This window comes from Diabrotica virgifera, chromosome 3 (genome assembly GCF_917563875.1).
Source record: "Diabrotica virgifera virgifera chromosome 3, PGI_DIABVI_V3a".
NCBI lineage: Eukaryota > Metazoa > Arthropoda > Insecta > Coleoptera > Chrysomelidae > Diabrotica > Diabrotica virgifera.
The window spans coordinates 274,576,703-274,601,700 of NC_065445.1; the positions used below are offsets into that span (position 1 = coordinate 274,576,703).

Below are 24,998 nucleotides of genomic sequence, written 5' to 3' on the forward strand. Positions count from 1 at the left end.
TTAAAAAAATTCAGACTATTACCCGTATGCGCGCCAATGATTAATACAAAATTCTTAATTTTATGTCAAAAAATGCGCAATAACTACCTCCTAAAACTCACCAAATTTCATTTTTATAGCTCAACTGGTCTTAGAGCAATAAATAAATTGGCAGTTTGAAATAAAAATTTCAACACCCCTTATCTCGGAAACGAAGCATTTGCGGACATATGTTTATAAAGCAAACCAGCATTATTTTTTCATGTAGAATTAGCCCTTAAAATGTTTCATACTTATTTACTAACACCCTGTATATTCTTCAACTTTTTCTATAACTTTGTCGTTTTATTGTCACGGCTTCTTCGGAGTGCATGACTTTTGTTTTGTTTAAATTCATTTTCAGTCCTATTTTAGAAGATTCTGTGTGTAGTTCTGAAAGCATGGTTTGCAGTTCTTTTAGGTCAGTAGCTCTCAGGATTATGTCATCCGCAAATCGTAGATTACTGAGGTAGCGGCCATTGATGTTTATTCCCTTATATTTCCAATTTAGATTTTTAAAAACGTCCTCCAAAACTAAGGTGAACAGTTTTGGGTGATAGAGTGTCTCCCTGTTTGACTCCCTTGTTCAATGGTACAGGGTTGGTGTATTCATTTTCATTTAGGTAGTATGTAGCTGTAGCTTGGTTCATAGTTTCTTTTATTAAGTTAATTAGTCCAAGTAATGAAGCGTAAAATAGGAAAAAACCTCGCAATTTTTACAGAATGGATCGATTTGCTTGAAAATTTGAGAACAAGTAGAGGATAGTCCAAGGATCAAAATCTATATCATGCCGAAAGGCGCTTTTACCATGGGGGTGGTTGCCACCCCATCTCGGGGGTGGAAATTTTTATTATATTTTAATAGCAAAAGTTAGTAAAAACGTTCATTATAAGCAAAAAACGTTATATACATTTTTTTGATAAAATTTATAGTTTTCGATTTATTCGCTATCGAAAGTGTTAGTTTTATATCGAAAAAATCAATGTTTTTAATAAGTTTTCTGCTAATAACTCCAAAAGTTTTCGTTTTATCAAAACACCTTTACTTAACAAAAATGTACCTTTTAAAAAAATAAACAAAACCATTTTGTAAAATTTTCTTTAAGACCACTAGTAATCGAGCTATACTTTATATATATTGGCTCTTCTTCGTCAAATGCTAAATATTGTAGTTTCAAAGTCAAAAGCCGGGAAAACTACGCATTTTTCGAGGACAACTTATTTTAACTAATTTAAAACACTTAAAAATATCTATCTTTAAAAATAAAAAAAAGTCTCTAGCTCAAAAATTAAGTAACTTCTAATGAAAAAAATGTCAGTCCCTATTTTTTTCAGCGAAAAAGTGATGGCAAGCAACCCCCTAATCACCACCGTAATTAAAATTAGTCAATGGCCTTATTTGGTCTTTTTTATTTATATATTTTTAATAGGTTCCAGAAGCTTGACAGGCTTAGAATGATTAGTTTTAAAAAAAATGGAGTTAAAAGCGAATAACGAATTTTTGTAGTTTGAAAAAAAAATGGCATTTTCTTCAGAATAGCAAGATTAGCATCAGAGATACGAAAAATTGTGTCAAAACGAAATTGTAGCTTATTTAATTCCCAAGAACCTGGTTTGAAAAAAATTTTCCTATGGCAAAAATTGAGTGAGCTATTGACAATTAAAACTTGTAATAACATGCAAAAACCACCTTTACCAACATTTTCAAAGTCACCTATTTTTGCGATTGAGGATTTTAAAAACATTTAATATTAATAGGCTTATAGACCTTGTAAACACCTACAAAATTATTTTTTACCAAACTTTCTAAGATAGAAAATAAAAAAGTTACGGTGAAAAAATCAATAGGTATATTAAAAAAAAAGGAGAAATCCAATTGGAAGCATAATAATGTAAGTTAGCGGTGTTTGAGTCATTGGCCTTATTCATTTTTATTTACTTATGTATTAGATTCTAGAAGTTTGACTAGCTTAGAATGATTAGTTTAAAAAAAATGGAGTTAAAAGCGAATAACGAATTTTTGTAGTTTGGTAAAAAATGGCATTTTCTTCAGAATAGAAAGATTAGCATCAAAGATACGAAAAAATGTTTCAATATAAAATTGTAGGTTATTTAATTTCCAAGAAATTGGTTTCAAAAAATTTTTTCTACGGCAAAAATTGAGTGAATCGTATAATGAGTATGTCGAAAAACATTGAATTTTTCTATTGGTACAAAACTAACACTTTCGATAGCGAATAAATCGAAAACTATTAATTTTATCAAAAAAATGTATAGAATATTTTTTGAATGAATGTATGTTTTTATCAACTTTTGCGGTCAAAATATAATGAAAAATTTCCAACCCCGAGATAAGGTGGCAACCACCCCCATGGTAAAAGCGCCTTTCGGAATCATATAGATTTTGATCCTTGGACTATCCACTACTTATTCTCAAATTTTCAAGCAAATCGATCCATTTTGTAAAAATTGCGAGGTGAAAAGCTTCGGTTCCTGGCCTAAATATATCTGCTATCTATTCTACAATTTTGCATTGCGTTTATTACGGCCGTGCGTTCTATAGTGTCGAAAACTTTTTCGTAGTCTACAAATGCTATAAAAACTGGAAACTTGTATTCGTTACATTTTTCTATTAATATTTTTGTGGTTAACAGGTGATTGGAAGTTGAATAGTCTTTCCTAAAACCTGCCTGTTCATATGATTGGCATTCATCTAATTTCCTTGTTAGTCGGGTAGTTATGACTTTGGTGAGTATTTTAAACAGGTGAGACAGTAGACTGATGGGCCTGTAGTTTTCCAACTTTCGATTATCACCTTTCTTGTGTAATAAGATTACTTTAGAGTTGTTCCAGCTCTTAGGGACTTTGCCCTGGTGTAAACAACTGTCTATAAGCTTAGTTACAATTGCAATGAGTTCCTTACCTCCTTCTAATATCATATCTGTGGTAATCATATCTTCTCCTGCAGCTTTATTTCTCTTCATGTTTTCCAATGCTGTAGTTACCTCAGAAATTGTTACTTTTGGCATTATTTCCGTTCCAAAATTTTTTATTAATTTCCGTGCTGGTCAGATTTCATCGTCTTGTTGATGTGTTCTGTAGAGTTCCGTGTAAAATTCTTCTATTCGTTTCAGTATGTTTGCTCTAGTTGTGATTTCATTTTCGTCTTTTCCCATTAATGATATTATCTGACGTCGTCCTAGTGTCGGTCTGAGGCATTTCATACTCTTATTTTTTTTTCAATAGTTGTTATTAATTTTTCGTCTTCTTTTCTTTTTTGTTTTCTGATTCCTTTTCTAATCTGTCTATTAAGTTCTCTATATTCTTCGGTTCCCTTTTTGTTAGATTTATTTAAGATCTTCCTTTTTTCTATTTGTTGTAATATTTCTTTGTCTAATTCATTGTGTGTTGTTTTTGGTTTTTTCAGTTGCAGAATGCTTTTGTTCACTGTTTCGGTTATAAGGTTATAAGGTTAATCATCAATATCATTGGAGTTTATCTGCTTGCAGGTTAACTTGATTTAATGCATGCAATATATTTTTATTAAATTCACTATTTTTTATTTCTTCAGATGTACATTTGTATCTTTTTTCATGTATTCTTTTTCTTTCTTGTTTTGTGTGTATTACTAGTTTTGTTCTTATTACTCTATGGTCGCTTCCTAGGTCAAACTGATTTAATACCGATACGTCTTTTACTAGGTTTCTATTTTTCGTTAAGATGTAATCTATTTCATTCTTTGTCTTTGTATCGGGGCTCAACCATGTCCATTTTCTGCTTGGTTTTTTATTGAAAAAGGAGTTCATTGAGTACTTGTTATGTTCATTCATGAAATTGAGAAGCATTTCTCCTCTATCGTTTCTCTTCCCATAGCCATAATTGCCAATTAAATGTTCATAATCTTTTTCTTTTTTGCCCAATTTAGCATTAAAATCTCCTAAAAGGAAAGGTACTACAAAAGAATAACTACGTAACTCTTTCGTGTTGTCTGCTGTCAGATTATTTATAACAGATATGCGAATTACGACCTTTTTTTTAATGGAAATTTTAAATATCGCCGAAAGGTGTTGATTTGAACGAAACTGCAACATACAATTTCAAATTCAATGCTCATTAAAATGTATTACGAATGATTTTTCATAAATACATGTATTATCATTAATTTATTATCAAAAGACTACATTCATGTGCATGACATACGCAAATACTGGCGGAAATGCCAATTCGAATACAGTAATTATGAAGTTGATCTTTGAAATAGGAATATAATAGATTATGAATTTCTAAAATCACTTTGTTCCGTCATCAACGAACGATTAAGCCAGATAAGCGAATAATTCGCACTGCACATCAACACCGAAAAATCAAAAATATAATCGTAGAGAGAGAACTAAAAAAACACTAAAATAGAACAATATTTGAAAACCAGAGTTTATAGTAGGGGAGTAAAGTATGCTAAATTTGCAGCCACTCGAGCGTTATGGGGACCAATTGGGTTGTGATTATTAGGTCCTAAAATCAAAAAAAGTTAAGTAAAATTTTCCATTTTAGCGGGCGCTTGTCATTTTTTAATTTAATTGTTCATTTATAACAATCGTTTTTTCCGATTATAGCGCCATCTATCCATAATTCGAAAAAATGTCTCGAATAAAAGTTGCTTATTTTTACGTAGGTAAAGAATCCAAATCTGCAATAAAAATGTGGGGGTCCCATTTAAGATTTTAAAGTAACCCCCCACCCCGGCCCCGTGGGGGGTCGTGTTTAGTACCATTCGATAGATTTTTCAAAAACATTTTGAAAGTGTATTTTGCAGTTTTTCGATCTGATGTTCATTTTGCGAAATATCGAGGGGGTTTGTATTTAAAATTTTAAACTGACCCCCCACCCCTCTCCGTGGGGTCATGTTTAGTAGCATTCGATAGATTTTTAAAAAATATTGAAGACGTATTTTTTAGTTTTTCGATCTGACGTTCATTTCGCGAAATATTCCTTTTCTTTTGTGAAACTTTTTGACTCGCCCATTTCCTTACGCCCCGCTCAAATCGTCAGATTTGTGAAATATACACTCTCTTGCATGTACTTAGCTTACCTTATCTTAATCTGACAATTTCGAGTATTTTTAACCATAGATATTTTTTTTCGGGCCCCCCTTAACGAACCTCCCTGTGTTAAGAGCCAATAATGGTAGAGGTATATCTGCAGGGTACCAGGTTTCTCCCATATGATAATCTGACGCGCTCGAGTAACTGCAAAAATCCCCGCTTGGGCTCCCCTACCATTACGATCAGTGTATCCTCCCTATACTCACGTATGGCTCACAGACGTGGACACTTACCAAGTCCAATATGGATAAAATAGTAAAGGCACAAAGAGCGATGGAAAGAACAATGCTCGGGGTGAGACAAAAAACAAACAAATGGATTAGAAGCAAAACCAAGATAAAAGACGTAGGAGAACATACTGCCAAATTAAAATGGAGCTTCGCAGGACACAATGCCCGATTGAAGGATAAAAGATGGAATCACGAAATACAACAATGGAGACCATGATTAGGAGAAGCAGAGGAAGACCACAAATGAGATGGGCTGATGACATAAAGAAGTTTGGAGGACACAACTGGAAGCAAGTGGGGCAAAACAGATAACACTGGATTGAATTGGGAAGCCCAATGAAGAAGAAGATAGGGCACATAATGTAGACTAGCAATGGCCCGAATCGCAACACGACGGTTAAACTGCAAAACCTCGTAAGTCAGTTTTACGTAACTTTAGAGGAGAGACGAAAATCATTTTGGCTTCTTTATGTAAGATTGAATTTATTCTTTTTGTGTGTATAGGGTTCTTTTTAGGTAACGATTCCATTATCATTAAATAAAATTCAGTAATATTGTTTTTCTTTGGTCAAAGAGCGACTTACGAGGTTTTGTTACTTAAAATCTTACTTATGAGGTTTTTGTAGATGTCGCTAGTACCATTAAATTTAAATATTGACTTACGAGCATTCGTAGTTTAAAACATATTAGACCAGCGCGGATCTATTTTGAGGTGGATGTGAGAGGTGGCATTCGCATTTTTGCAGATAAAGGTACGTGACAACTTCAAGAATTATAATTGTCTTATGCTCCTTCTCAAATACGCCCGGAACATTAATAAAACAATTTAAATATTTAAAAATTTCGAAAAATATCGATTTTTTTCTACTTTCATTGCTTATAACTTTTAAACGATTCATTTTAGAACAAAGTCGTAGGAAAGAAAATAAAGATAATTGAATTTTGTATAATATCCGACAGGCTTAAAATGTCTTAAATTATTACCCTTTCTGCAAAATAGCAATAAATAGAAAATAAGGGGGCAAAAAAGACTGTTTTTACTCAATGTTTTTCAACCACTTTGGTTGCACTTAGAACCTTCATAATTCGCTTAGAAAATTCTTACAACATACTTAAACCGTCCACCAAAATTTCATTAAAATCACCTTAATAGATTTGGCATAATAATTTTGCAATCTAAATTTTTTTTAAAAAGTTAATTTTTTTTAAAAACTTTCTGAACAAAAAGTAGACCATTTAGAAGTTTGGTAATTTTTTTACATATAAAAAGGTTCTCTACCTATCTAATACACTTTACAGAATTAAAATCGGATTATTTAAGCGGTCTCAGCACTGTTTTAAAGTTATAAACAATGTTTTGGCTTATAAACAAATATAGTGAGGCGTTTGAGTTGGAATAAATTCATTTTCTTGAGAATGGGTGACTCTGGAGATAAATCCCGCAACAGATCGACTTTTATTTTTAAATTATAATTTTTTGGCATAAATATACTAGTGACGTCATCCATCTGGGTGTGATGACGTAATCTAAATATTAGAATTAATTTATTTCAATTTTTTTTTAATTCAAACCCTGTATAAATAATTATGTTAATGTTTATATTGGTGAATACAAAATTGAATAGCCTTTCGATTGAGCTATCACACGGCACCTATTCTCATTTAAAAAAAATCATCGATTACGTCATCTCGCCCTGACGGATGACGACACTAGTATGATATATATACCAAAAAATTAGAATTTAAAAATAAAAATCGACCTGTTTCGGGATTTATCTCCAGAGACGCCTATTCTTGAGAAAATGAATTTATGCCAACTCAAACGTCCCCACTTTTTGTATTTGTTTATAAGCCAAAAAATTGTTTATAATTTTAAAACAGCGCTGAGGGCGCTTAAATAATCTGATTTTAATTCTGTAAAGTGTATTAGATAGGTAGAGAACCTCTTTATATAGGGTGTCCCAAAAGTAGTGGAACGGTCGAATATTTCGCGAAACAAACATCGGATCGAAAAACTGAAAAATACGTGTTCAATCATTTTTAAAAATCTATCCAATGACACCAAACACCAACCCCCACTACACCCTGTGGAGGTGGGGTGGAGGGTAACTTTAAAATCTCAAATGGAAACCCCTAGTTTTTCTTGTAGATTTGGATTCGTTACATAAAAGTAAGTAACTTTTATTCAAGACATTTTTTCGAACTGTGGATAGATGGCGCTATAATCGTAAAAAACGATTTATCCTGATACCATAGGTAAATTATAGAAACGGTCTAATATCTCGAGAAATACACTTCCAAATGAAAAACCAAAAAACAGGTTTTTAATATTTTTCGAAAACCTATCGATAAACACCAAAAATGACCCTCCAACCCACCCTCTGGAGACGGGGTGGGGGGTAAATTTAAAATCTTAAATAGCAACTCCCATTTTTTATTGCAGATTCGAATTCGTCATGAAAAATTAAGTAACATTTATTCGAAACATTTTTTAAAATTGCTGATAGATGGCGCTAATAAATCGTATTTTTCCAATTAAAGCGCCATCTATCAACAATTCTAAAAAATGATTCGAATAAATGTTGCTTAATTTTTCATGACGAATCCGAATCTGTAATAAAAAGTGGGGGTTGCTATTTAAAATTTTAAAGTTACCCCCCACCCCACCTCTAGGGGGTGGGTTGGAGGGTCATGTTTAGTGTTATTCGATAGGTTTTCGAAAAGTATTACAAACCTTTTTTTTTGGTTTCTCATTTGGAAATGTATTTCTCGAGATATTAGACCGTTTCTATAATTTACCTATGGTATCAGGATAAATCGTTTTTCTCAATTATAGCGCCATCTATCCACAGTTCGAAAAAATGTCTTAAAAGTGGCTTACTTTTACGTAATGAATGCAAATCTGCAAGAAAAACTAGGGGTTTCCATTTGAGATTTTAAAGTTACCCTCCACCCCACCTCCAGGGGGTGTAGTGGGGGTTGGTGTTTGGTGTCATTGGATAGATTTTTGAAAATGATTAAACACGTATTTTTCAGTTTTTCGATCCGATGTTTAATTTGCGAAATATTCGACCGTTCCACTACTTTTGGGACACTCTGTATGTAAAAAATTAGCAAACTTCTAAATTGTCTACTTTTTCTTCAGAAAATTTTTAAAAAATTAGAACTTTTTAAAAAAAATTTAGATTGCAAAATCTATCAGGTCGATTTTAATAAAATTTGGTGAACGATTTAAGTATGCTGTAAGAATTTTCTAAACGAATTACGAAAGTTCTAAGTGCAACCAAAGTGGTTGAAAAACATTGAATAAAAACAGGCTTATTTTGCCCCCTTATTATGTATTTAGTGCTATATTGCAGAAAGGGTAATAATTTAAGACATTTTTAACCAGTCGTTTATCATACAAAATTCTTTATTTTATTTCCCTATGACTTTGTTCCAAAATGAATCGTTTTAAAGTTATAAGCAAAGAAAGTAGAAAAAAATCGATGTTTTTCGAAATTTTTAAATATTTTAATTTTTTTATTAATGTTCCGAGCATATTTGAGAAGGAGCATAAGTCAATTATTATTGTTGAAGTTGTCACCTAACTTTATCTGCAAAAATCCGAATGCCACCTCGTACATCCAAAAATAGACGTTTTTTCACAGATCCCCCCTGGTCTATATGTAAAAGTATAAACCAATAAAGTATAAAAGTAATAATGGACCAAAAATCGACTTACGAGGTTTTGCAGTTTAACCGTTGAACAGCTAAATTAATTAAAATATGGAAAGACCTAACAATAACATTGAATACTAAGCTCAGAAATGTCAACGCCTTTATTATTTCCATTGCTACATACGCAACTGAAACGTGGACTCTCAAAAATCGATAGAAGTAATATCGAAGCCTTCCAAACGTGGGTGGAGAAAATCTTTCTGTCTATAACAGAATTCTAAGCGTGTGCTGGACATAACAAAGAACCAACCTGTCAATTCTGGAAGAGCTTCTTATAAAAGACGTATTCTTCTTCTTTTTTGTATAGACACGACTCTGTCTGTTTTTCAATGTGCCTCTATTAGTAAGTTGTCGTTCCATCGCTTTCGTGGTCTCCCCACTGATCGTCTTCCTATTGGGGGACCATCTTTAGCTGTCATCACTACTCTATTTATTGTCATTCGGCTTATGTGGTCATTCCATTCTGTTCTTCTGTTTCTTACCCAGTTATTAATGTTATCCACCTTGCATCTCCGTCGTATATATGTACTTCTAGCTCTGTCCCATAGAGTCTTACCATCGATATTTCGAAGGATTTTTATCTGGCTTTTCATCTCCGCATATAAAAGACAGGCTATTAAAAAAAGTAAACCGAGCATACCTAAATTACTTCGGCCACAGAGCCAGAAAAATGGGAACTGTGGAACTATTGTTCGTAGTAGGAAAGATAGAAGATTGAAGACCCTTTTGGTCTTCTTGGCTCTCTATTTCTTTTGACGATTCCCTATAGACCACTTATGTGCCTCGTTTTTGTAGTGATGCCGCATACTAAATATACTATATTACCTTTTGCCACGTTTTTGAGGAGATCTTTGCTGTTCCTCACCAGTTTTGATTTGGTAAGTGGGTTATTTACTGCTAGAATAGCCATTTCGGCGGAGTGCCTTTCTCAAGTAATATAGTTTACAATGTGTTTGCCTTTTTAATCTTCAACTGAAGAGGTTGAGGAGTGGGGAGCTGTTTGTCTCGAGTTGGTCATTCAGAATTATATCTGTATTTTTCAGTTTATTAATTTCCATAGATTCTAAAAAAGATAGCTTAAGGCCTTTATTTTGAATATGTAGAATTTTAAACTCTTCATTGAAAGAATGATTATGATCTAGAAGGTGAAGTGCGTATGTAGAAGTGTCTGTTTTTCTATTGTTGAATGCCCTTTTGTGTTCTGCTATCCGTTTGTCAAAAGTTCTGCCAGTTTGACCGATGTACGTTTTCGGACAGTCACCACAAGTTAGTTTGTACACACCACTCTGTAGTTGCTTTCTCTTTCGGCTTTTATTGTTCTTAATATATTTGCTTAAGTTGTTGTTAGTTCTGAAAGCTGGTGTTATTCCTTTCTTTTTTATGTATCTGGCTATTGTTGTTGTTATCTTGCCAGTATATGTGAGAGAGCAGAAGGTACTGGGTTCTTTCTGTGGTGGTGGATACACTAATTTCAGGGCTTTCTTATGGAGTTTTTGGTTTAAAATTTTGTTAACTGTTTGTTCGTTATAGCCGTTGTTTACTGCTATTTGTTTAATTATGTTTAGTTCTATTTCGAAGTTATTTTTTGTCATGGGAATTTCTGTCAGTCTATGTATCATGCTATGGTAGGCTGCTAATTTGTGTTGTGTAGGATGGGATGATGAATTGTGTATAGTTGTGTCAGTATGGGTAGGTTTATGATATATGGAGAACTCATGTTTGTTGTGTAGTCTGGAAATCGTTACATCTAGAAAGTTTATAGAGTTATTCTGTTCTGTTTCTACTGTAAACTCAATATTATTATGAAGTGAATTAATATATGATAGAAATTGGTCAAGTTGTCTGTTAGTTCCTGTAAAGCATACTAGTATATCATCCACGTATCTCCACCAATATAAGAACTGTTTAAATACGGGATGTTTAGAAATTGTTGTTTCAAGTTGGTTCATAAATATATCTGATAGCAATGGGCTTAGAGGATTACCCATAATAAGTCCTGCACTGTTGTTTGTGTATATTTGATTATTGAATTCAAAATAGTCTTGATTTATGCAAATTTCAAGAAGGTGTAAAATTTCAGATGCAATGATCGGATTTGTACTATTATAGTCTAAAAGATTCTTAACTAAAACAAAAGTTTCTGTAGGAGGAACACTACGAAAAAGATTTTTTACGTCAAATGAAATTAGTCTGGAGTTTTTGGGCAATTGAAAATGTTGTATTTTATTAACTAGTTCTAGTGTATTTTTTACGGTGAATTTAGGTGAAAATTTAGTGTATTCTGTAATAATATCTGACAGTTTTTTTGAAATTTTATATGACGGAGCTGTATAAAAAGAAACTACAGGTCTTATTGGGTGGTCAGGTTTGTGTAGTTTAATAAAAGAGTATAATTTAGGAGGTTGTGGGTTCATAATATTAAGGTATTTCTGTTCTGTTGGATTTATGTTGGAACAGAAATACCTTAATATTATGAACCCACAACCTCCTAAATTATACTCTTTTATTAAACTACACAAACTTGACCACCCAATAAGACCTGTAGTTTCTTTTTATACAGCTCCGTCATATAAAATTTCAAAAAAAACTGTCAGATATTATTACAGAATACACTAAATTTTCACCTAAATTCACCGTAAAAAATACACTAGAACTAGTTAATAAAATACAACATTTTCAATTGCCCAAAAACTCCAGACTAATTTCATTTGACGTAAAAAATTTTTTTCCTAGTGTTCCTCCTACAGAAACTTTTGTTTTAGTTAAGAATCTTTTAGACCATAATAGTACAAATCCGATCATTGCATCTGAAATTTTACACCTTCTTGAAATTTGCATAAATCAAGACTATTTTGAATTCAATAATCAAATATACACAAACAACAGTGCAGGACTTATTATGGGTAATCCTCTAAGCCCATTGCTATCAGATATATTTATGAACCAACTTGAAACAACAATTTCTAAACATCCCGTATTTAAACAGTTCTTATATTGGTGGAGATACGTGGATGATATACTAGTATGCTTTACAGGGACTAACAGACAACTTGACCAATTTCTATCATATATTAATTCACTTCATAATAATATTGAGTTTACAGTAGAAACAGAACAGAATAACTCTATAAACTTTCTAGATGTAACGATTTCCAGACTACACAACAAACATGAGTTCTCCATATATCATAAACCTACCCATACTGACACAACTATACACAATTCATCATCCCATCCTACACAACACAAATTAGCAGCCTACCATAGCATGATACATAGACTGACAGAAATTCCCATGACAAAAAATAACTTCGAAATAGAACTAAACATAATTAAACAAATAGCAGTAAACAACGGCTATAACGAACAAACAGTTAACAAAATTTTAAACCAAAAACTCCATAAGAAAGCCCTGAAATTAGTGTATCCACCACCACAGAAAGAACCCAGTACCTTCTGCTCTCTCACATATACTGGCAAGATAACAACAACAATAGCCAGATACATAATAAAGAAAGGAATAACACCAGCTTTCAGAACTAACAACAACTTAAGCAAATATATTAAGAACAATAAAAGCCGAAAGAGAAAGCAACTACAGAGTGGTGTGTACAAACTAACTTGTGGTGACTGTCCGAAAACGTACATCGGTCAAACTGGCAGAACTTTTGACAAACGGATAGCAGAACACAAAAGGGCATTCAACAATAGAAAAACAGACACTTCTACATACGCACTTCACCTTCTAGATCATAATCATTCTTTCAATGAAGAGTTTAAAATTCTACATATTCAAAATAAAGGCCTTAAGCTATCTTTTTTAGAATCTATGGAAATTAATAAACTGAAAAATACAGATATAATTCTGAATGACCAACTCGAGACAAACAGCTCCCCACTCCTCAACCTCTTCAGTTGAAGATTAAAAAGGCAAACACATTGTAAACTATATTACTTGAGAAAGGCACTCCGCCGAAACAGCTGTAGTCACTTAGATATAATAAATTTTGTGGAAGTATAGAAAACATACGTTTTCAGTTTTTTATTGTTAGATAAAATGAACTTCCATCAAGTAACGGTCGAATCCATCAATTATTTGCTAGAATAGCCATTTGGCTCTCTGTGTAAATGTTGATTCTCTTTGCTTCCATGATTTGTTTGTATATTGACCTAGACTGTAAGATTTATTATAATTACATGTCTACCCAAAGACTCCTGATCCAGTGCCATGGGCAGTTTTATAACCATCAGTGAACAATATTGAGTCTTCATTAATATTTGGAACTTTTTTCTGTAGATATGGTATAATTGTGTTAATCTTCTCAGTGAAGTTAGTTATGGTGTCTTCATATCTGAGTTTATCATAAAGATGGACACCTCAAGTGTGGTCTCAGTAGTGTTGGTGTGGCCAGTCTATAAATGTGTGAAAAATATTTTGAGCTATGAATACGATTTATTTATTATTATTTATTACACTATTATGAAAATAAAGATAATTTTAGGTTTAGCAAAGTAAGCACCAAAAAACCATTTCGCTCATTTTCTCATTTAAATTTTAACTTTTTGAAGCTGTAGATAAGATAAAAAGAAAAAAACCGCCCTATCGGTAGGAAAAAATCATCACGGTTCCGTATCGATTGAACAAATAATAATACTTGTTCTAATTCTACTATGTCATCCTGTAGACAGTTAATAATCTTAAATTTCTATTTTTATAATAATACACGTTGAAGGACACTTGTTCGTATCATAGCTAATGAAAAAAACTCAGTTGACGAATTGTATGAATGTAGATTGTAGATGTTTAATAGCTGGGAGCCATTTTAATTCATTTTTAATATTTAATTAAGTTCCTATTTAAAATAGACGTAATTTTAGCTGAATTGGATGTTTTGTTGAATTCTTAAAGATCATTTTGGTTTTGTAATGAAAATAAACCTATATTTATGAAAAAACTAGTATAATTAAGTACTTGAAGTGTACAACATAAAAACAACAGTCACAATATAGGATGTAGTCTATTCTGTACTCTGTACTATCCAAAAAGAAAACAATCAAGGAGCCTTGAACAACAATTTAACAGATATTTTTTAATTGATCGTAACGACCCGATTTATTAAAAGTTACACCTGTATCAAAAAAATTAATTCAATATGTCAAATGAATAAAAAGTGTAGGTTATTTTAAAGACTAGTGTTTACTTTTGTTTTCTGACCTAGTTAGTCCACCGATTAATGCCTAGTTATTTAGAGTTCTTTGATGCTTGTTGATACATAGTTGCGTTAGTTCTTATATATCATTGTTTCAACATCATTTAGGACCAAAATCATTAGAAAAAATACCAAAAATTATACAAGGAACATGGAGAGCAGAAAAAATTCCAAGTGACTGGAAAACTGACTCGATGCAACCATTGCATAAAAAGCGTGACAAAGCAGATGTCAAGAACTACAGAGGCATTTCTCCTTCAGCAGTAAATTGCAAAATTCTCTCTGTCTGTCTCCGAAAAAGAAAACAAGAACAAATACAAAAATTAGCCGAATAACAAGCCCGATTCAGACACTGTCAATCAGTCAGATTCATTTGGTCATGTCCTGCTTAAAAATATTCCCAAAGACCACACACCAAATTAACGGTATTCAAATATTTTCCTATAAAAAGGCTTGTTCTTGCTATTCTATTCACTTTCCTCTTAGAAATTGAGTTGTGAAGATGCCTTTTTGGCCCACTGTGGAAGAAGTTGCAACATTTGTGCCACCACCTCTGTTAGTTATATTACCCAATCTTAATTTGGGTTCAATATTTGACTGATGTAATAAGCAAATTTCTTCTCAAATTAAGACCCGTACTCCTCACTACCCTAGCAGATTCCTTGGATTCCAGCCAACATCTTAAGGAATTCGACAGTACATAGAAGTCAACATGTTGTTGACGGTTCTATCTAATTCACTGTGGGAACTATTTCTTGCTAATCCTCAGCCAACTTAACGGAAGATATTTCAAAATTAAAAACGTTACAAATAACATAAAAAAGAATGTGTGTGTACTTCGTACACACGTAAGAAGTTATACTTCTATTATTAAACTAATTATTAAACTAATTTTAATACTTTTACCACTTTCCAAAAATTTTTATTAAAACAGTACGAAAAATTAAAAAAATAAAAGAATAAAACACACGCAAACACATTGAAAAATGAAACCAAAGAAATTATTTCTGAATAATTGTTGAGAAAATTTTAACTAAATACGTATTTTCTGAAAAAAAAATATAATAAATATACTTACAATCATAGAATGTATAAAAAAATTAAAAAAAAAAATAAAAACTTTCATTGGGAATTGAACCTGCGTCTATAACGTTTAGATTATTGTGAACTCACCTCACGCAAAACTTAACTACCGAGACATTGTGAATGACGTGGGAAGATGTACCTAGTAACTAAACGTTTTAAAAAAATTTTGACAGTTTGTTGCTTATTCTGTTAGTTTAATCACATAAGTTTGATTCTTGCGGAATTAAAATACGACAAAATATAGACTTAAAAAGCAATATATTAGATGGAGATTTTTGTTGGTAATCAAATTATGTAAATCAAAGCTACTAGCTAGGTAGGTACATTTTCCAAATAGGTATTTACCTAATTTGTAATTTTTTATTACAATACTGAAACATTTACGATAAGGTACGTACCTGTTGCTTTTAAAAACTATTTAAAAAGTCACTACAATTATATACTTGCTTTTTGTCTCTGTCCTCGCAACAATAAAAACTAATATACACAACATTTTGTTTATCCAGAATCTCCATTTGAACAATTATTGACAGATGATTTTAACACCCAATCAGATCCCGTATAACGTTTCATACCATACTGTCAGTGTGCGCATGCGCCCAGTAAAAATAAAAATTTACCCTCGTGCCTAAAGAAATATAACTTCAAAAACTACCTACATATAGTTACGTCATACGTCATAGGAATCGATACACTTAAAATATTTTATTAAACCAGTGCATATTATTTAGTTATATTTCATTAGGTATTAAATATTTAGTGTTACGTAATATTCTTATGCAGTCTGCAGCTTAAACATGTTTAACCAAAGGTGCATTAACTACACAGTAAGTTTTTTTGTTGTTTTTGCATATTTAAGTTTAATAGCATGTTTTTTTTTTATTTTCCAACACAGTTAATTGATTAGAGAGCGATGGGTATGTTCGTCAAAAAGTTTAGTTTATCAATATTATATTTGATATGATATTTATTTACTTTATATGAATATTTTACTTGAATATTGTATTTGCCTTTTTTGTGATACTTATGATTTTGATATTTTTGAATATATGTACATATGTAGTTTGATTTTACTTCTCTTTGATTTGTGAATAACCCATTTCTTCTTTTTATATATTCAAACAGTTGCGTCTTTTCTTTTTTAAAGACTTGTTCTTTTCCTAATTTTCTTTTTTTTTGTTGTTGTTGTTTAGTATCTTTTCTCTCTTGTGTTTCTCACAAAAACGTTTTGATTGTATTTAAGACTTCCATTTCTTTATTCATCTTTCTCAGAACCTCTTTGTTTGTGACGTGTTCTGTCCATGATATTTTCAGAATCCTTCTATTTACCCACATCTCGAATGATTCCAGTTTTACTTTATCGTACTATATACGTAGTATAAGTATAATAGATAAAGATATAGGATCGTCCAAAAAAATCTTTTTCAGATTTCACTTTTTTTCGACGTTTTGAGTCCCCCTTTGAGTCTAAAAAGCAAATAAAAAAAACATGTCGGAAGTATGTACGTACGTACGTATGTCGTCACCGCCCAGCAAAAACTACTGGACCGATTTTCATGAAATTCGGTATGAGTGAGTTTAAGAGAATTTTGTAGAGAAACTAAGCTTTTAAAAAAAACCTCTCAAAGGGGGGCCGAAATAGGGGGGTTATTTAGGGCCCATTTTTGCAAATTTTGACCGAAATGAATGAAATTTAACTCAAAGTAAGCTCATCGATAGGTAAATAAAAATACGGAATTTGACATTTCCAAATTCAAAATGGCGGCCAACATGGCCGACCGCCCACCCGACACATTTCCCTATCTATCTAAAAACTTGTTTAAGATAAATTTAATTTGAAAAAGTCGTTATATAACCTAAAGATGGGGCTATAAGAAGGATGTTATCGTTTTTCAGAAAAAGTTACGGGTTGCCTATATTTAAGGGGTCAAATTTTAACATAAATTTGAACTAGATTTTCTCAAAAATGGCTCCACGGAATTTTTTTATTTTTTGATATGTTTTTGATATCCTATCAGTAAATTTAATGACATTAGTCATATATCTTAACTCCCCATAGGAGGGGAGTTATGAATCTTTTATAAAAAAATATTCGAGTGCCCGTAACTTCCTTCTTAATAGAAACTAAAATTTGAAATTTTGTAGATATATATGGTACTTTATTATCTATTATCACAATAAATTTTACCAAAAATATGGCTTCCGGTTGAACCGGAAATGAATAAAAAATCTTAATTTTTTTAGATACGCTCTGTATATTTTAACATATTTTGAAAGAATGCAAAATTACCTTTCCAATGACATAAAATTCATTGCTGTAGCTCAAAAACTCGAAAAGTTACGGCAAATAGAAATTTTGCTATAATCTTTTGTGTGTCCTCTCTCACGCGTTCATAGCAGAGCATTATTGTAGGGCAGTCAATGAGGGTATTTGGCTCCGAATTCCATCCTACTACATTGATGTACTTGACATTTTCACAGTAAGTAGGGAATAGCTCAAGAAACAAAATCTACCCTATATACTATGGCGCTTTTATCTTGGGGCGGTTCCCACTTCTTCATGGGGGTGGAAAATTTGTTGGTCAAAATAAGCACGGAAGTGGCTAAAGAACCTATTTCTAAGCAAAAACTGGTCTATACTTTTTTTTGAGAACTCAATACTTTTTGAGTTATGCGTAGTTGAAAATTGGCCATTTTCATTGAAAAATGACACCTTGTCGGACGGATTTTTTGTGGATACCTTAATATAAAACAATTTTTAGATTATAAATAATAAAGAGATTCGCTCCTTCGTAAATGTTCTATTTATAATACAAAAAGAGATATGATAGGTGAAAATAGTTTGCTTTTTGGTGCATGCTCAAATTGGTGTATTCAACTTGAAATAACAGAGGAACGGTAGGTTTTAGGTGTATAATTCTACCAACACCTTTTGTAGTGTTTGAAAAGGCCTTTAAAACGAGCACCGTTAAATGTCGGTTACTTACAAACTAAGCGAGATATGGTGCAAAAAATATATGTCTAATATACTTTAAGGAAAAATGAAAAGTATATACATTTAACTCCCCATCCACCATAATTTAAATGCATTGTTTTTCTTTTGCAATATCTTTTAATATAGTGTTATTTCTACTTTCAAAAAGTTGAACGGGTTTAAAATGAATGGTTTTTAAATTTTCTTAAAAATCTTCCTTTTTCTCCATGTAATTCGAAAATAAAAATATTTCACCCCTGAGAAGTGGTGGGAACTTCCCCCATGATAAAAGCGCCATAGTATATAGGATAGACTTTGAATTAGGAGATTGGGCTACTCCCAAAATTTCATTAAAATCCATGCAGTAGGATAGAATTTGGAGATAATATCTTGTTCTTAATCTCGCGCATTGACTGGCGTAATCGAAATAGAATGAAATTCAAATATTGTAAACTATTAATTTCTCAGAAAAATGAACTTATTTGAAATGAAAGTATGACTATAATATTCTATTGATTTATGCAATAATCTACACATCTATAGTGCAAATGCAGGAATTAATGATGCGTAGAACCATAAAATACTTTTAAGTACAGTAGGTGTTTCTAAAATATCAAAATAACGAGTAACTTTGTTATTTTTATAGAATGCCAGTATCTAGTACCATAACGATAATAGATCGGTACGATAAAGTTTTCGGGCGGCCCTTCCGTCCAGCGTTTTTTCATTGATGCCTCATTCAAGGTCCAAGCTTCCATTCCGTAAAACAGAGTCGAGAAAACGTAACACCTAGCCAACCTTACTCTTAGCTCTAACCTTTGATCTCTTGTGCAGAGCACTTTTCTCATTTTGTTAAAATTCGCTCTAGCCTAATTCTAAATAGATGTAGGATTCTTAAAGACAATCGTAATAAAAGTACGTATGAGTCTTAACAGCTTTAATTAATAAAATAGACAATTAAATTATAGATACTATTAAGTTGACGAAAGGTAAAAGTGTTTGTGTAATTACGACCAAAATTTTACTTGTTCTTACAAAAAGAAATGTATTTGGAAATAATTGCGTCTAATGAATATTATAACCGGCTTGTCATCATACCCGTCTTAAAGCGTCTCTTTAAATTGCGTCTTTTTCGATTATCCCAAATAACACGTTCGTCGAGGTCCTGATGTTAAAATCGACTAACTGTATTGATTCCCACACTAACCAAAACCGTCTCCTTTCTTCCCCTCTTCATGCTTACATCCGAAACTATTAAAATTCTACTGCAATAAATTTCGCTGTCTATTAGTAATAAAAATTGGTTTACACAGTGGCGACGTTATTCTTACTTATGTCTTAAATATTCAAAGTTATAAATACTTCGCACCGGCTGGGCTACCGTAGGCATCTAAACATTCCGTATATGTATTTGGAACCTAGGAGTTTTCTATTGGTTCGTTACAGAACGCGGTAATATTTTAACCAATAGGCGGCGAGGTTCCAGATGCATATACGGAATGTTAGTCGGTCCCAAATTCATATACGGAATGTTAAATATCGTACATCGAAAAAGATAAGTTTTTTTAGAGTCTTTTAAAATAAGATTGATTTTAAAATACTTGTTACTGTATTATTAAATAAAAATAAAGCAATTATAGTATTTGGAATGTTATTTGGTGCGAAATTCATATGCGGAATGTTAATTATTCGTAGACCAAAAAATGGGACTTTTTATTAATCAGTTAAAGGAGACTGATTTTAGAATACCTATGTTATTAATGTATTATTAAAGAAAAATAAAACAATGATTAGGTACCTATTTGGTGCGAAATTCATAAATGGGGTGGTATAGATTTGAGAGACATATTTCTTTATTTGACTAAGGTTCCGCTTTCTCAGAATTTTTAATGACTTGCACGTGTTGTTAAGTATGTTTAGATTTGTTTCAGCTATTCAATTATTCAATTCTGTTGAAGTTTAGGGCTGTGTGCTATCAAACGAAAATAAATGTTAACTTGGTTATAACGTTTGCGGTTGTGTTTTAAATATTATTTATTCTATAAAGTATAAAATATTGTATATTTACATAATGGATTTGCCAAAAAGTTTTAAATACATTGTAATCAATGAAAATAAGTACCGAGTCGACATTAGAAATGAAGAAGACATGAATAAATGGCTAAATGAATACAAAAGTATTTATTTTTCAAGCTGGAGAGCTACACATACGAAAAAAAATACTGCTCACTATTTATGCAGGTAAGTTCTTATAATATAATATTTGATGAAATATAAATAATAATATTTTATATACATACAGTGCACTGGAATAAGTGTTACCCCCCCTTATTCACCTATTTATTTTTAGCACATAACCAAAATGCTCAGACAGGTCGATTTTTAAAACAATCATAGTATATTATAACATCAATGTTTCGAACTTTACGCGAACCCTGTTTTATTTTTATTTAATAATACAGTAACAAGTATTTTAATATCAATCTCCTTTTAAAAGACTCTAAAAAAACTTATCTTTTTCGGTGTACGATATTTAACATTCCGTATATGAATTTGGGACCGACTAACATTCCGTATATGCATCTGGAACCTCGCCGCCTATTGGTTAAAATATTACCGCGTGCTGCAACGAACCAATAGAAAACTCCTATGTTCCAAATACATATACGGAATGTTTAGATGCCTACCGTAGTAATCCCAATCCGTTCCACCCATCTGGGCCGACGTAGGTCCATATGTGTGAGACTCTTATTTCTTGCTCGTAATAATAATTAAGAAAAATTATATACAGGAGACACAAAAATTAAGATAAAATATTTACAATTCTACATAGATATTATACATTTCCTACTATACAACAGTAGCTGTTCGTGTTACAAGTAGCAACACCTTGAAAAATTCTAATTATAGGTACATAATATGTACTGTATGTACTGTATCCACCATTTCAAGTTTCCGTAATTTTGATAACTAGTAATGACTTTTAACTACCTTATTGAAAATATTAATTGCCATAAGTACACGTTCATTTTATTTCCAAGAATAGGTATTTAAACTGTTCAACATAAGAAAACAGTAACTATAAAAGTTTGTTTATTGCATTATTTATTGTGTATTAAAACATAATTAACTACACGAATTAAACAATATAAATTGTATAGAGTATAAAGGTCCGATAATTACTGGATGTTAGAAGACGTTGCAGTCGACGTTGGCAAACCTCCCGCATATGGACAAGGCCTTATACAATAATGATGTTACAAATTTTAATTCAGTAGGTATGCTAATGAACTTGTTTTATTCTCTTTTACCTGGAATATTATTGTCTAAAATGGCAAATATCTTTCTTACCACGAGCTTTCTTATCACGAGCTACAAAAGAAGCTGTAGATAGTGCAGAGGTATGATAAAATAAAACGAGAAAAACGCAATGGAACAACGCAGTGAGACTTCGAGCGTCCACACACTAGTCGAGGAAATGAAGCATTTTGGCTCGCAATTTTTTCGTCCAGCATGGATTTACTTGAAATTTTCACAGAAGGTAGGGAATAGTCCAAGGATCATTTTCTATATCATGCTGCTGTACGCTAAAACCTTGGGGGTAGTTTGCACTCCATCTCGGGGGGTGGGAATTTTTTATTACATTTTAACCATGTAGATCGATGTAAAAAGTAATTTTAAGAAAAAAATGTTTTTTACATTTTCTTCGTAAAACTAATATTTTTCGAGTTATTCGCGGTTGAAAGTAACAGTTTTTCGACGGAAAAATCGACTTTTCTAGAGCGTTTTTTGAAAATAACTCGAAAAATATGCATTTAATCAAAAAAACTGTAGATAACAAAATTGTATCTTTTAGTAACACAAACGAAACTGTTTTTCTATAATATTTTTACGACCAATACAAACCGAGATACGGCCTCTCAAAAGTTAACTTTTTTCGTCAAATGCATAATTTCAAATAATCAAAGCGAAATAACGGGAAAACTTTGCTTTTTTTCAGGAAAGCTTACATAATGTTTTTTCAAGCATACAATAAGATCTTTAAAAAAAAAATAATAAAAAGTTTCTAGCATAAAAATTGAGCAACTTATGATCAAAAAAAAGTCGGTACCTATTTTTCTCTACGAAAAAAACAGTGAAAACAACCCCCTAACTACCCTTGTAACTAAAAATTGGTCTTCGCCTTTCTGTAATTCCTTTTATATTTATATTATCAATACACCCAAGAAGTTTGATTTATTTAAAAGGCCTAATTTTAAAAAAATTGGAGTTTAAAGAAGTATTGATTTTTTGCAATTTTGCATTTTTTATCATCTTCTTCAAAATATCTCCGAAAATACTGGAGATACGAAAAAAATAATAGACTACTAAATTGTAGCTTTTTTAATAGCTAAAATTTCTTTATACATAGATTTTCATTACAGTGAACAGTTAGCGAGATATAGCTGTTTAAAACATTTATTTACGAGAAAACATCCCCTTATTCGAGCCCTTTAAACCCACCTCAATTAAAAATTAAGGGATCTTACGGAATTTAATTTACACAGTCTTATTACTCTTCAAAAATCCTACAAATCTATTATTGAAAAAACTTTATCGACAAAAATGAAGAAGCTATGTTTATAAAACTAATTTTTTTTTCGAAAAATTAGAATAATCCCCTTATAGAGCATTTTCAATGTACCTATATAATACCACAGAGCCGGTTCGTATACTGGATGACTAAAAAACTATTTTTATGTGTATTTTTATATATTTGTAAATTCGTATTTTTGTGTAAATAAATGTTTTTTAATTTTGTTAATTCTACTTTTTTTTCTGTATAAATCTATTAAATTGTCTACTTATAAAAATTGCAATGTTATTAAGGGTGGTTTTTAAGGGTTGAAATATTATGATATTATATCCTAAAGCATAAAACAATCATTATTTAACCAGTCAAAACCAAATTTTACCTATATTAAAGTTTACAATATTTTTATATAATTTTTGACAATAAGGGTAGTTTACACCCCTAAAAATAATCAATGCCCTTGAGCATGATATAGAATATGAAGTACAGGGTAAGATGATCCTAACCCCAAATTTTTATGTAAATTGATGCAAGCCGAAATTATTCTTTTAGGATAAGTAAACTTTTCATATATAGCTCCAACAAGGGTGGTTTTAAGGGTTGGAATATTGTGATATTATGTCTTAAAGTATAGGGCAATCATTATGTAACTAATAAGAAGCAAATGTTGACAATATTAAAGTTTAAAATGTTATTTTATAATTTTTTACAATTAGGGGTGGTTTTCACCCTTAAAAACCCAAAAGCGTACAACGGCTCAATATAGAAAATGAACTAGAAGGTGAAATGAGCCTAATCCCAAATTTTTGTACAAATCGATGCTGGACGAAAAAATTGCGAGGTTTTGTCATTTTTCCAGCTTCATTTCCTCGACTACACTACGTGGAGCAGTAAACGCAGTCTCATGTATGTTTCTTAATAAAATAAATTAAATAAATGAATTAAAATAAAATAAAATAAATTAAAATAAAATAAATAAATAAAAAACAAATTACGTGATAAAAGATAAAATATAAAACCTCATGTGGCATCTTCATTGATTGTGTAATGTGTGGTGATACTCTTTTTTGTTTTTTCCATGTCAAATCTTTAATAGGAATTAACTAACTAATGGTATGAGTGAGGTAAAAATAGAAGTACTTACAGCATAGTTAAGTCCAGTGAGATCAGCATCTCCGTTTTGGAGCCACTCGTAGAATTCCATGGCGTTATCAGTAGGATCACCCTCGCCGTATGTGGCCAGACAGAATACTGCTAATGAGTTTGGCAGAGTTTTTAAATTGACTAATTCTTCCTGTAAAAAAACAAAAGGTATGAGATACTATTTATACCTTTACTAGACAAAAAGGAGACAAAATGTATATCTACAAAGTTAGAAAACTACTTATTCGTAAAAAAATATAAAACTAGTACATGATGGAATAAACCATGGATACATGGTGGTATACGTACTATAATAAAGATGATGAAGAGAAAAAACAAATCAAGACGCATGAGAAAGCAGCATATCAAAAAATTTACAAAAAAGAGAGGATGATTTACCCAATTGGAAAAGTTTTTTTACTACTAAATTATTGTGTTTGTGTTTTCTCACTGTTATATTAGTACGAGTCACGAATTGTAAATTGATCTTCAAAATCGTCAAAATGGCAACTAAAAAGGATAGAAGAAAAGCTGTCATTTGTTATTATTATCTTACTGTTAAGTCCCTTATTGGAAATACAAGGAGTCATAGATATTGGGTAAGAATTAAACATTAAAAGAAGATCAAATTGGAATATAATGGAAACACTATTGGAAGAACTGGAACGGAAATATTACTCAGAATGTTATAAAAACTTTCTTCGAATGTCCCCCGCTATTTCCTATTCCAATTTTCAGTCCCAAAAATAGGATAGGGTTCATACAACTCTATATAATGCCATATCCTGATCTTATCCAGTTAACATTACATACATACATTCTTTTCTTTTAATAAAATCCCTTTGATCACTAGGTTCACTCATTGTTTTATTTTTATATCAGGACACAACAGTTTGACTCACGTGCAGCTGTGCAGCATGTGGTCACATGAGATTTGTTTAT

The 24,998-nt window shown here is 31.6% G+C and overlaps 1 protein-coding gene across 3 annotated transcripts in view; it reads right to left on the reverse strand.

Moving 5' to 3' along the window:
• LOC126881725 (NADPH--cytochrome P450 reductase) overlaps positions 1 to 24,998 on the reverse strand; it is a 217,556-nt gene that overhangs the window by 35,448 nt on the left and 157,110 nt on the right. For all 3 annotated transcript variants that reach the window (XM_050646180.1, XM_050646178.1, XM_050646179.1), the window contains exon 4: positions 24,058 to 24,207. In XM_050646180.1, coding sequence (XP_050502137.1) covers positions 24,058 to 24,207 — 150 coding nt within the window. The remainder of the gene's footprint in view (positions 1 to 24,057; positions 24,208 to 24,998) is intronic.